The 13,006-nt window shown below is 42.2% G+C and overlaps 1 protein-coding gene across 3 annotated transcripts in view; it reads left to right on the plus strand.

Annotated features, from left to right (window-relative positions):
* sh3kbp1 (SH3-domain kinase binding protein 1) overlaps window positions 1-13,006 on the plus strand; it is a 117,974-nt gene that overhangs the window by 18,986 nt on the left and 85,982 nt on the right. For all 3 annotated transcript variants that reach the window (XM_037534142.1, XM_017719249.2, XM_017719250.2), the window contains exon 2: window positions 12,649-12,806. In XM_037534142.1, coding sequence (XP_037390039.1) covers window positions 12,649-12,806 — 158 coding nt within the window. The remainder of the gene's footprint in view (window positions 1-12,648; window positions 12,807-13,006) is intronic.

The following is a 13,006-nucleotide window of genomic DNA, read 5'->3' on the forward strand; positions in this document are numbered from 1 at the left end:
AATAACCTCAACTAACTATTGTTCAGCCCTGCACATTGTCTTGAAGCAGTCGTGGCCCATTTCTCCTTACAGAACTGTTTCAGCTTGGTCATGCCGGTGGGCATGAGCTCCACATTACATCTCTCATTTAAGCCATAAGCATTGTAGGTTCTGCCACAACATGCTGTTAACTATTGGTTTAAGGTTTTGGCTTCAACTCAGCCATTCCAAAATGTGACACATCTTCTGCTTCTTTGTAGACTAACTTGTGTTTTTGGGTAGTTGTCTTTTTGCAGGACCCACCTTCTGTTGAGGTTTAGTTCACGGATGGATGCCCTGACACTCTCCTGTAGAAGTTTTTGATACAAAACAGAATGCATAGTTCCATCAAATGATTGCAAGCTGTCCTGGTCTAATAGCAACAAAACAGCCCCAAACCATGATACTACCACCACCATGTTTCACAGTTTGGTTGAAGATCTTATTCTGGAATGCAGCGTTCGTTTCAAGCCATAAACCATAAGTCTATTTAAGCCATCTTTTTTCTTTATCCATCCAAAATGATTGTAATAGTCTTCAGGCTCATCATGATGGTCTTAAACAGGCTGCAGTGTTCTTCCTGAAGAGTAGGGGCTTTTCAGTGCTGTCATTCCCTATATGCTATTCTTGCTCAGTGTCTGCAGGATGGTGGACTGGTGAGTACTGACATTAGTCAGTGTAAAAGAGGACCATCTTAGATTGTACCCTTGGGTTTTTTGTGATCTCTTTGAATATTATATGCCTTACTCTTGGAGATTGCCTGCCTGAGAGTGGATCAGTGATGTCCACACACTTCAGAAATAGTTTTGGAACCTCTTCCAGCCTGATGAGTACTGGCAAATGTTTTTCTGAGGTCCTTAGAAATCTCATTTAACTGAGACATGACATGTGCTAATGTGGTAAAGACCAGACTTTGATGTTGAAAAGCACACCTGGTTGTCCTCCAATTGATTGAACCTCCTGACCCAAATTATCACATATACCAAACTGGTCAGTCTAGAGGTTCACATGCTTTTGCCAACTGAAATATAATGTTGCATCTTTTTGTTCAATAAAAAAATAGAAAATTATATCATCGCTTTAACTATTATTACCTGGAAGAATGGTCAAAATTCCCATAAACACACTCCTAAACCTTGCGGAAAGCCTTCCCAGAAGAGCTGAAGCTGTTATAGCTGCAAAGGGTGAGCCAACATCATATTAAAACCTATGGACTAAGAATAGGATCTCATTCATTTTCATGTGCATGTGAAGGCAGACGAGGGAATACTTTTGGCTGTGTAGTGTATATTATCTTACACTTTGCTGCTAGGAAGCACAGTGCTAGAACATAAACACGTGGATTGTTGTTGAGGACATGATACCAGAGAGTGTGGCGGCTGCTTTGCCATGGCACTATCACTAACTACTGATAAGGCTAACTGATGTTGGCTAGGTTCAGATACGGTGAAAATACATTCCTCTGACAAACTAACACACTGGCACATCTTCCACCTGTAAGATGACAAGTCCTGATGTGTCCAGTGTTGTATGTGTTAGCTTTGTTAGCTCATTAGCTCATCTGAGGAGGCAGCCTCGGTTATGTACCCAGCACAAAACCTACAGATTTCCCTCAGCTATTTTTGACAGTAAAATATCCCACATAGCGAGCATATATCGGTCTGCTGTCTTGATAAGCCCGCCACCCCGATGACTGTTTGCCTCTGCTGGTCCACCCTCGGACCACCCAGATTGCTCTCCGGCAAACAAGCTCTACTTTTTAATCTCCTCAAACAGATTTTAAATGCACAGTGACTTTTATTTTAGAAAATAAACTTAGACAAATATTACAAACAACTGAGAGACAAAAATAATGACTAGGCCTGATGTAAACTGATGTTCTTCATGTTTTTGCTGTTAGTTGAGAAATATTTACTTAACTAATTTACAAGGAAAAATAAGTAAATGGGACCGTAAGTGAAAAACAAGCAATGATAAATGGAATTTTGTCTAATATTCCGCTTAATCACTGGTGGACCGTCCGGAAAATGTTAAACAAAGTGCCAGTGGACCGCCAGCTTTGAATAGAATAGAATAGAATAGAATTAACAACCATTTGTCACTGAGTTTTACACACTGTGAAATTAGACCTCTGCATTTAACCCATCCGTGCAGTAAAACACCCACATACATACACACTAGTGGTCAGTGAGCACACTTGCCCGGACCAGTGGGCAGCCCTGTCCATGGCGCCCGGGGAGCAATTGGGGGTTAGGTGTCTTGCTCAAGGGCACTTCAGCCGCATCAGCGGGCCAACAGTGGTTCTGTGCTCTTACTATCAGGGATGTCTTAAAATATGTCCCATTGCTGTCACCTAAACCTACAGCCCTACACTAATGTCAGCCAAAGTTTTCCTCGGGGTTTTTTTTGTTCATTTGCCTCACTTAAAACTTGAATATCAAAATGAGCTGAAATGCTGAAATGCACACCCCTATTTGTGACCGTGCTGGTTGCCCACCATTAATAAGGACACAAAGAGCTGTAGAAGTAAGATAAATGTGTTTATAAGGCAATGAATAGACGTGTGGAGAGAAAGAGGAGAGAAAGAAGGAGAGGTATGTCTGGTGGCCATGTTGTGTAGCGGCCTGGTGTTTGTACGTGGTGGTGAGAAGATAAAGGAGAGGTCATACAGAAACACAGCCAGCCAAAAGCAGACGAAAAACCAAGACTGTGGGGGAGTGGGAGACCCAGATTCAAGAGGAATTCCAGCTGTGTGCGTGTGTGTGTGTGTGTGTGTACGTGTGTGAGCGTGTGTGTGTGTGTGTGTGTGTGTACGTGTGTGTGTGTGTGTACGTGTGGTTTTTTGGAAGATGTCTCACTATAAACATGGCAGCTGTGCTTCATGTCACTTCTCTTTAATCCAAACCCCAAGCAGCTGGAGAAGAGGGGGGAAAAGAGAGGAAGAGAGAGAGAAAACGTAATAAACAGGAAAGGAACAAGGCCACGTACTTGTGTGCACTGGGGCTGTCCCTGGATTGTCTTGGCTGACCAAAAGGACTAAATTTCAGTTAAAAGTTGACTGGAAGTTAGCCAGCTAGCTAGCGAGCTACCTCAGTTAGTGAGGTAGCTCACATTAACATTTGGTAAAAGTTTGTCAGTGTAAACCGTGTCAGGGGAGCTCTGCTGACAAAACTGGAGCAAAAAACCCTTTCTGTGTATGTTTATTAATTAACTAGCTCATTTTTGTTTTTTGGGTGTAGTTAATCTCATCTTTAAATCCAGCCCTTTGATTTGCCTTATGCACAGCGGTGGACGAAGTACACAAACTATGTACTGGAGTTAAAGTCGAGACCCCCAAAGTAAAATATTACTCCAGTAAAAGTAGAAGTTCCTCCCTTTAGACCTCCACTTGAGTAAAAGTACTAAAGTATTTACCTTCAAATGTACTTAAGTATAAAGTAAAAGTACTAAAAGAGTAATTCTGGCTCTGATGTCCTGTTATCATTTTTATAACCAGACTGGCTTCATGAACTCATTTCAGGTGAAAGTCCTCCAGCGTCTCTCTTGGTAAACCAGTCTTTTAATAGAACGTCATTAATTAGTGACGCTGACGTCTATTAAAATGATCATAAGCACAAAACACTGAAGGTAAAGTCAGTTATATAGAAGTGACCCAGTGTCCGCAACAACATTTTCAGTGAAATCATTTTATTTTTCCATCCATCCGTTTTCCTCTTAATTGTTTGTAATGTGTTTATTTTACAAAAAAGGCTGTGTGCATTTACAATCTGTTTGAGCTTAAAAGCTAGTTAGGACAGCGATCTGGGTGGTCTGAGGGTATACCAGCAGTGGGATCCAATCTTCAGGCTGCTGGCCTTTTCAAGCCAGAAGACCAAGGACGAAAACCTCTTATCTCCAAAATGGTAACTTTACAGGAGAAGGAAAACCCTATTTTAATTTTAGTGGAAGTCAATGGAACCAGACGTCTTTCCAAATCATTTTGGGCCATTTCTTTTGGTCCGTTCATCATGAAACTTACACACAATGTAAAGAACAGGCAGTTTCAATTGATGTCAAAAACTGAAAAATGACGATACAAGGTTTTCTTCCGATAGCTGTGATGTGGCTGACGCTCTTATCCAGAGAGACTCACAATTTGATCATTTTACACAGGTAGGTGAAGGTGGTGTTAGGAGTCTTGCCCAAGGACTCTTATTGGTATAGTGTGGGGTGCTTACCCAGGCAGGGGATTGAACCCCAGTCTACAGCGTAGAAGGTGGAGGCGTTACCCACTACACTAACCAACCACAGTGATGTGCTTTTTATCTGGGGGGCTTGGTCTGTAGGGCTGAGGCTGAATATTACTGTAAATATCTTGTGACTCACTTTAAGAAATAAGCAAATATGTAAATACATGAATAAAGAGGTGAAAGACTGCAGTAAGCTGACGGATTCAACTGCCATGGCCGATTAGCATCTGCACTGCATGTATGCCTCCATGATTTCTTCAACCCCCAGTTCTGAGACAGGATCAAACACAATCCTCCTCTTTAATGTTTCAGGCCGACTCTGCTAAGATTCTTAACAGGCTTCTGTTTAGCCATGGCTTTCAGAGTGAAGGTGAAGAGTGTTTCGTTGCTGCTCAGGGCTGTTATCCGTTTCCTTCAGGCAGATGAATTGACCAAGGCTTTGGTGAAAGGTCTTTGGATCGTAATGGACGCAGCTCTGGAATGCCTCCTAATGTTTCTTTCTGCGTATGGTATGTGTGGGCGAATGGGCGTAGGTGTTTTATCCTGCCGGTTTGTATATGTGTGTGCTCATCAGTACCTGCTTGTGTCCAGATGTTTAGGAGTGTTAGTGTGCTCGGTGCAGGAGTGGGGAGTAATGTATATGTTATGAGTGCGGGCTTTCTGAGTTTATATGTGCCTCCTGCATGCTTCCTCCCAGTCAGTCCACAGGCCTAGGACGCTCTAGTGTTCTAGATAGGCCAGTAGGTTACAGATTTATGTCGGCTTTTACATTAGATGTCAGAAAATGTGTTGCTGAGGCGTTAAGATGTACAAAAGTGTTATTGTTTGTCTCATAATCTTTTTTTTGCTGTATTTTCTGTCAGCGTGTACTCCAGCATGTACTGTGATTCTACATCTCCTCTGATTGTTATCTGGCTTCAGACCATCCTCTTGCAGTGTGAGAGAGTGGTCACTCTTGCTAAACAGATATAGCCATGGTGCAGCCTTCCATGCATGATGCACCTAAATTAGCTGTTAGTTAGTCCACCGTTTTATTAATTTAGCAAGAATAAATTTATAAGGTGGCGCGGTGGGTAGCGCTGTCGCCTCACTATGAGGAGGGCCTGGGTTCGATTCCCCGGCCGGGTGACCGGGGTCCTCTCTGTGTGGAGTTTACATGTTCCCCCCGTGTCTGTGTGGGTTTCCTCTCAAAGACATGCAGTCAGGCCAGTTGGACATGCTAAATTGGGTGTGAGTGTCTGTCTGTCTGCCCTGCGATGGACTGGCGAGCTGTCCAGGGTGTATCCTGCCTTCCGCCCGATGACCGCTGGGATAGGCTCCAGCAACTTCCTGTCATGGCTTTTTTGAAAAACATTTCGCCGCTTTATCTGAAAATATGAACATACATCATTTAGAAGACGAAGAATATTTAAATAGGTAGTTTTCAGTGACGCTCCAAAAGCTTTTTGCTGTCTCTCGTGGCAACGCTGCTTGCATTTTTCCGGTACCTTGGCCTGTTTTCGACCATGCACAGACTGAGAAATACGAAAGAAATCAGAGTAAGAGTTTATGTGCACTGAGAAATCAGATTACTGAGCTAAAATCCAGCTCTATCGGATTTCTTAATCAGATTTTTTAGACCTTACCAAGAAATCAGAGAATGCTGTTTGCATAACCACTTAAATAATCAGATAACTGCAGTTTTACAGCTGATATAAAATGCAACAGCACTGTTTATTACGACAAAATCAAGTTTTTACGGCTGCATCAGAGAAGATTCTTATCCACACGATGTCAGAAACTGCTCTGGAACTATTAAGCCCCCCAGATCCTAACACTTTTAGCAAATAATTGTACAAATATAGTTTAGAACGCTATAGATGTGTGATCTGCTTAGATCTCTATAGAGATTAAACATAGAGTCTAATACTTGCATCTGTAATCTGATGCAGTATGACATACTGTTACCTGTAAAAACTTTGCCACCACTAAAAACATTAGTAACCATCTTCTCATGTTATGCCAACTCTGAATGGACTTATTCATCACAATGCGGATAAATGCTTCACCCAGCAGGCAGCTCTTCCTCAGAGCTCACAGTGCTGCAGAGGGGTCCTGCGTTATGCTGCAGCTGGTGTGTGTATGTGTGTTGGAAACAGGAGTGGGTGTGATCCGGTGGTCTCAGATGGGCCTAGTCGATGACTCATGACCACATCAACATGATGCTCATCAGCGTCTCCTCATCTCATACTGCCGTTCCCATGGTTACCCCTCCTCTTCATCCCCACACCCTCATCATTCTGACCCTGTTCACTGAGCCCCGGACCACCACGAGGCTGCTTTTGTATCATCACGATGTGTTTTTCCATATGTACCAAAACCCAGCTGGTTCCACACTGCAGAGCCTGCAGTTTTTTGCCACTCTTCTTGTTCTGAATCTTTGCCTAAACTTTTTTTCTTTCTATAATTTCAGCAATGAAAATAGCTAGCTAGCTAACTCCCCTGCTTGGACAGTCTTTGTCAACTCATGTCCAATCACTTCCATGGCCACAGGTGTATAAAACCAAGCCCCTAGGCCTGCAGACTGCTTCTACAGGGTGGTTTTTCAGGAGTTGGGCTCGGCCCCTTAGTTCCAGTTAAAGGAACTCTTAATGCTTCAGCACCAAGAGATTTTGGACAATTTCATGCTCCCAACTTTGTGTGAACAGTTTGGGGACGGCCCCTTCCTGTTCCAACAAGACTGCGCACCAGTGCACAAAGCATCCATAAAGACATGAATGAGCCAGTTTGGTGTGGAAGAACTTGACTGGCCTGCACAGAGTCCTGACCTCAACCCGATAGAACACCTTTGGGATGAATTAGAGCGGAGACTGTGAGCCAGGCCTTCTCGTCCAACATCAGTGTCTGACCTCACAAATGCACTTCTCAAAGAACAGAGAGCTGTTATAGCTGCAAAGGGTGGGCCAACATCATATTAAACCCTATGGATTAAGAATGGGATGTCACTCAAGTGAAGGCAGACGAGTGAATACTTTTAGAAATATAGTGCATGTGTTGTTACATCTGCATTGACAACTATGTGGTGTCAGTGGTCATAGATTTTTTAAAATAGGTATTTGTATGAATGTGTGTTCTCTCAGTGGCTGGGTTTGGCAGCTTTATGGTGGGCCAAATCAAAAATCCTTGTGGGCCACCTTTAACCCTCAGGCTACTTTGACCTATAAAGTTCACTTGATATAAGAAAATTAATTGGCACTGATACGCCAAACCTCGAGGCGTGGAATTTACCGCCTTTTTATGACCATGTTAGCCATTCAAGTGAAGTTTATTAGTGGTAAACTCTGAGTTTGAGGTCAAAAGAATTGTCTAAAAACACCATAACACCACAAAAATATGTGTCGTCTTTTTTGCCATACATGAACGTATGTTTCCGACGCAGAATTGAGAAGAAATTCTAACAAACCTTTTTTTTTGTTATTCTCTTTTTTTTGGTAATTTCTTTTTTTCTTTCCTTTTTCTTTCAAAAGTCCCACTTTTGGCTACATATTAATATTAAATTAACTGTTTTGGTGTAAATTGTGACTCTTACTTTCTTACTTTTTCTAACGTGACTCAAATAGTGGCACAAATCAGAAGCTATAAACTTCCTTTTGGAGTTACTTGTTGCACCCGTTCGGGATCCGTGCATCTGTGGCTAGAAAAGCTGCAGATACTCGTGTTTACTCCAAGAGCCTGAAGTTGGCTTCTTATTAGAATTTTCTTTTCCACCCTCAAATGGAGCAACAGAAACATGTAAGTGCTGCTGTATTTAAGGTGGAATGGAAAACTTGAATAAGAAGCTGGCTAACTTTTTCTCCTCACTATGGTAACTGACACATGTGAGTGATTGCAAATGAGTTGGTATACTTGAGGTGTTAACATGGGTATCTGATACTCGGGTTGAGCAATGTGGCCACACTGTCAACGTTAGTCTGTCACTCTTTTCTCATCATTATTGCTCTTGAATGGGAAACCAAAGTGTTCCCAAACAGGAGATGACTGAGGATGATTGATCACTTTTAGGGATATCATGGACTGTGTTAAACAGAAGTATAGAAACCAGTCCTGTTATCTTAGACTCTGAGCTCTGTTATATCCTGCATGTAAGCGCAGTCACTAAAGTAGCTTTGGGTCATTTGAGAAACGTTGCTAAAGTTCAGCCTTTTTCTCTCTCAGAGCGACGCAGAGAAGCTTGTTCATGCATTTGTTAGAAGCAGAGTTGATCACTGTAATGGTCTTCTTACTGGACTTCCTAAGAAAACAGTACATCCCTTACAACTCGTATAAAAAAATTCAGCATCCTAACAAAAACTAAACAGGGAGATCAGATCAGTCCCGTTTTAAAAGCGCTGCACTGGCTGCCCGTGTCATGCAGGATAGATTTTAAAGTTCTGCGGCTAATTTTTAAGGCTCTAAATGACCTTGAAGCACCGCTTACATCACAGAGCGTTTAAGATCTAAGATCTGCAGATACTGAGCTTCTGCAAACGCCCTTTGTAAAATACAGAAAACATGGAGAGACTCTGTTATTCTGCATCTAAACTGTGGAGCTCAATTGACCTTGTATCAGACAGTCAAGCTCAGTGCTCACTTTTAAGAAGCATTTAAAAACGTCTCTAACTCAGCATTTAATGAAAACTCTACATCTCGTCTTAGTTATCTGTTAATCTGATCTGTGTCGTTTTCTTATGTGATTCTGTAAAGCGCTTTGAGCTGCCACCAGCATGAAAAGTGCTATAAAAATAAAAATGGTTATTACTATTAATATATAGCATTACCATAATAATGATAATAATAATATTTCTGGCGTTATACATTTTATGGCATCTAATTGTATTCAGTTCACACCGATTCAAATTATTTTTATTGTTTTATCGCCCAGGCCTACTCAAACGCTGAGAATCAAAGAGCAGAATGATGTAATCATTTTATGTAAAAAATACCTGAAGCACACGTTATCCATTTCAGAGAAATGTTTTAATAATTACTGTTAGCGTTTTTACCTTTCAGTCTAGGGCCGTATTTTCTTTATCTAAACGCGGAAGAGGGCCGGACCCTCGTATGGAGCCTATGCGTTACTCACACTTCTCCGTCTATAATAGGCTGCTCCGTTACTTCGTGGGCGGTTTCTGCACTGTGTGAGGCTACGGGGGAGTAAGTGTTTCTATGAGCTTGTTTTGCTTTGAATGAAAAAAAGCGATGTGCTGGCGGTCTGCTGTGAGCAGTTGGTGAGGTGGAGAGAATAGAGTGAGAGAATAGAGTGTGAGAGAGAGAGAGAGAGAGAGAGAGGAAGTCTGACATTTACAGTAATGCAATCACATTACAGTGCAAAGTCATGTCTTGCTTGATAACAGTCCCTCACACTGACTGGTTTGTCCTTATTTACAAACTCCAAATATAACTCCAGTATAACTGATTGAGTTAGCCAAGCCTTCGTGAGCATGTGAACGGGGGAATCAGGTGGATTTGATTAGGGTTGGAATAAAACTCTGTGGGAGAATGACCAGTAGTATGTGCTGACCTCAGCGATCCGCTGTTGGTGAGGTGGGGGTGAGAGACAGACAGAGGGAGAGAGAGAGAGAGAGAGAGAGAGAGAGAGAGAGAGGGGGGAGGCCTTGGACATTTACAGTAATGCGATAAGTATTCACATTCAGACTGAGATGATGAACCCAATCACTTTTATATGTTCTCTCTACTTTTGTTCTTACTTGTTTATAGCAGCTAAGTGTGCAGAGGCTGGCTGCCCTTTACTCTGAGCAAGCCTTTGAAGTTTTCTTAACTAACAGGTTTTGCTAAACATCAGTGCTTCTATAAAGTTACCATTTCCGATAAATGAGGCTTCTTATAAGAAAGGGCCCACTTTCTTGCCCTTTTCTTGTATTTTGTGAGCTCTATTTATGACATTTTTGTACTTTTATGTGCCAAAATAGTCATAGTTGCGTTTTACATGACCATTTTCCAGCCTTTCTTTATTGCTTACATTTAAACTGGCTTTTTTGATACTGTACCCTTAAGGCCAAGATATGTAAATGACATCTGTTCTGATTGGCAGCTCTGTCCCAGATAGCAAGCATATATTGTTCCACTGGCTTGATAAGCTCGACACCCCACTGGCTTGTCTGTCACTTCTTCTGATCCACCCGCGGACCACCCAGAGTACTGTCCTGCATACAAGCTCTAACTAGTTTTTAATCTTCTCAAACAGATTTTAAATGCGCAGAGACTTTTATTTTGGAAAATTAACTAAAACATATTACAAACAAGTGAGATAAAAAATACTGTCTTATATTAAATGATTTCATAGAAAATGTTAGACTGAAATTATTTGCTAAACGAACTTCTAAAGTATGAGTAAAGAAAGGAGGGAAGGAAAAATAAGTAAATTAAGTAAAAAATGAGACGTGAAATTTTGTCAAATACTCTGCTTAAATACCGGTGGGCCGCCTGGAAAAAGCTAAGCAAAGCATAAATGAACCACCAGCTTTGCCATCAGTGGACCAACAGTGGCCCACTGTCCTCTTGCTATCAGGGGTGTTGTGCCTTGTTCAAAAAGCAGGCCGGGTTGAAACACCTCACAGTTTCAGTGTTGAACACAACGATGGATTCTAAACAGGCTGTTTCTGAGTTATACGTGGGCAGCATAGACTGAGGAGCGAGTGGTACATTTTGAAACATTAACAGTGTTTACATATTACACAGAACTCTTTGATTTGAAAGAAGCGAGGAAAATTCTGTTTAATCATGATATTGGCCTTTTAGCTGGCGCCCAGTGTTGATATCGGGTCAGTTCCAGCACAAAATCGGATACTGGAGAGAAAAAAATAAAATCCAACCTGAAAAATCTCAGAATTGCTGGTAGCACAGCATAACATAAAGAACAGTAGGTCATATGATAATAGCATTAGCCGCATGTAGCGTAGAAATACCACCACGTAGCGGAGTACAGCACTACAGGTGCTTTTAATTTGTACAGCTGTTTGTACACGTTAGCACTGTGAGATTTTTATTTATTTATTTGTTTTTGTGGAAGAATTTAACTCAGAAAAGGCCACGTTTTTGTGTGCGTCATCTCCACATGCTAATGCTAATATGAATTCCTACAGCTCCTCATGCTAATACTACTGAGTATTCCTCGGCTACTTCTTATGCTAATTGCTATTGAGTACTCCTACAGCTCTTTGTGCTGAAGCTATTGTGTATTCCCACACAACCCCTCATGCTAATTCTGTCTCTTATTCCTACACAACTTTGCATATTATTACTATTGTCTATTCCTACACAACTCCACACGCTGCCATTGTCTATTCCTACACAACTCCACACGCTGCCATTGTCTATTCCTACACAACTCCACGCGCTGATGCCATTGTCTATTCCTACACAACTCCACACGCTGCCATTGTCTATTCCTACACAACTCCACACGCTGCCATTGTCTATTCCTACACAACTCCACATGCTAATGCCATTGTGTATTCCTACACAACTCCACACGCTGATGCCATTGTCTATTCCTACACAACTCCACATGCTAATGCCATTGTGTATTCCTACACAACTCCACGCGCTAATGCCATTGTCTATTCCTACACAACTCCACACGCTGATGCCATTGTCTATTCCTACACAACTCCACATGCTAATGCCATTGTCTATTCCTACACAACTCCACACGCTAATGCCATTGTCTATTCCTACACAACTCCACACGCTGATGCCATTGTGTATTCCTACACAACTCCACGCGCTAATGCCATTGTCTATTCCTACACAACTCCACACGCTGCCATTGTCTATTCCTACACAACTCCACACGCTGATGCCATTGTCTATTCCTACACAACTCCACGTGCTAATGCCATTGTCTATTCCTACACAACTCCACACGCTGATGCCATTGTCTATTCCTACACAACTCCACATGCTAATGCCATTGTCTATTCCTACACAACTCCACACGCTGATGCCATTGTCTATTCCTACACAACTCCACACGCTGATGCCATTGTGTATTCCTACACAACTCCACATGCTAATGCCATTGTGTATTCCTACACAACTCCGCACACTAATGCTGTTGGAAGCTGCACGCCGCTTGCCGATGTACTCGGTAACCCCTGGCTCATGAGGGACAGTCTTGTGGCTGCGATGTGTTCTGCAGCCTCTATGCACTCCTTTTCCCCCGCACTCGTTCTTTTCATCTTTCCCACAGGACCATCTGCAAAAGCGAAAACATGTGATGCACAATGTTGCCTTTGGCTTTTTATCCTCTCTCCTCAGACACAGAGATTCAAAGCCTTATCTCCTGTCTCCTTTCATTTTCGCTCGTTCTCTCTTTTTTTTTTTCTCTAACTCCTCTCTCTCTGTCTGGTCTGTTTCTCAGTGGAGGCCATTGTGGAGTTTGACTACCAGGCCCAGCACGATGACGAGTTGACCATCGCCGTCGGTGATATCATCAGCAACATCAGGAAGGATGAGGGGGGCTGGTGGGAAGGCGAGGTGGACGGCCGGAGGGGCCTGTTTCCAGACAACTTTGTCAGGGTGAGATATCAACTCTCTTGCTGACCTTTTGACCTGCTTGTGGCTAGTTTATGGTGCTTTGGCTCAGTCACGTGACTCTGATACAGAATCATGATGCTTTATTCAGTCATTTCTTTTCATTTACAAACCAAACGTGGCTGTGGCACAAACCACAAATGAGTATGAGCTATGGCATGAAGCTTTACATTACGTTTACCTCA

The sequence above is a fragment of the Pygocentrus nattereri genome, chromosome 24 (assembly GCF_015220715.1).
Source record: "Pygocentrus nattereri isolate fPygNat1 chromosome 24, fPygNat1.pri, whole genome shotgun sequence".
Lineage (NCBI taxonomy): Eukaryota > Metazoa > Chordata > Actinopteri > Characiformes > Serrasalmidae > Pygocentrus > Pygocentrus nattereri.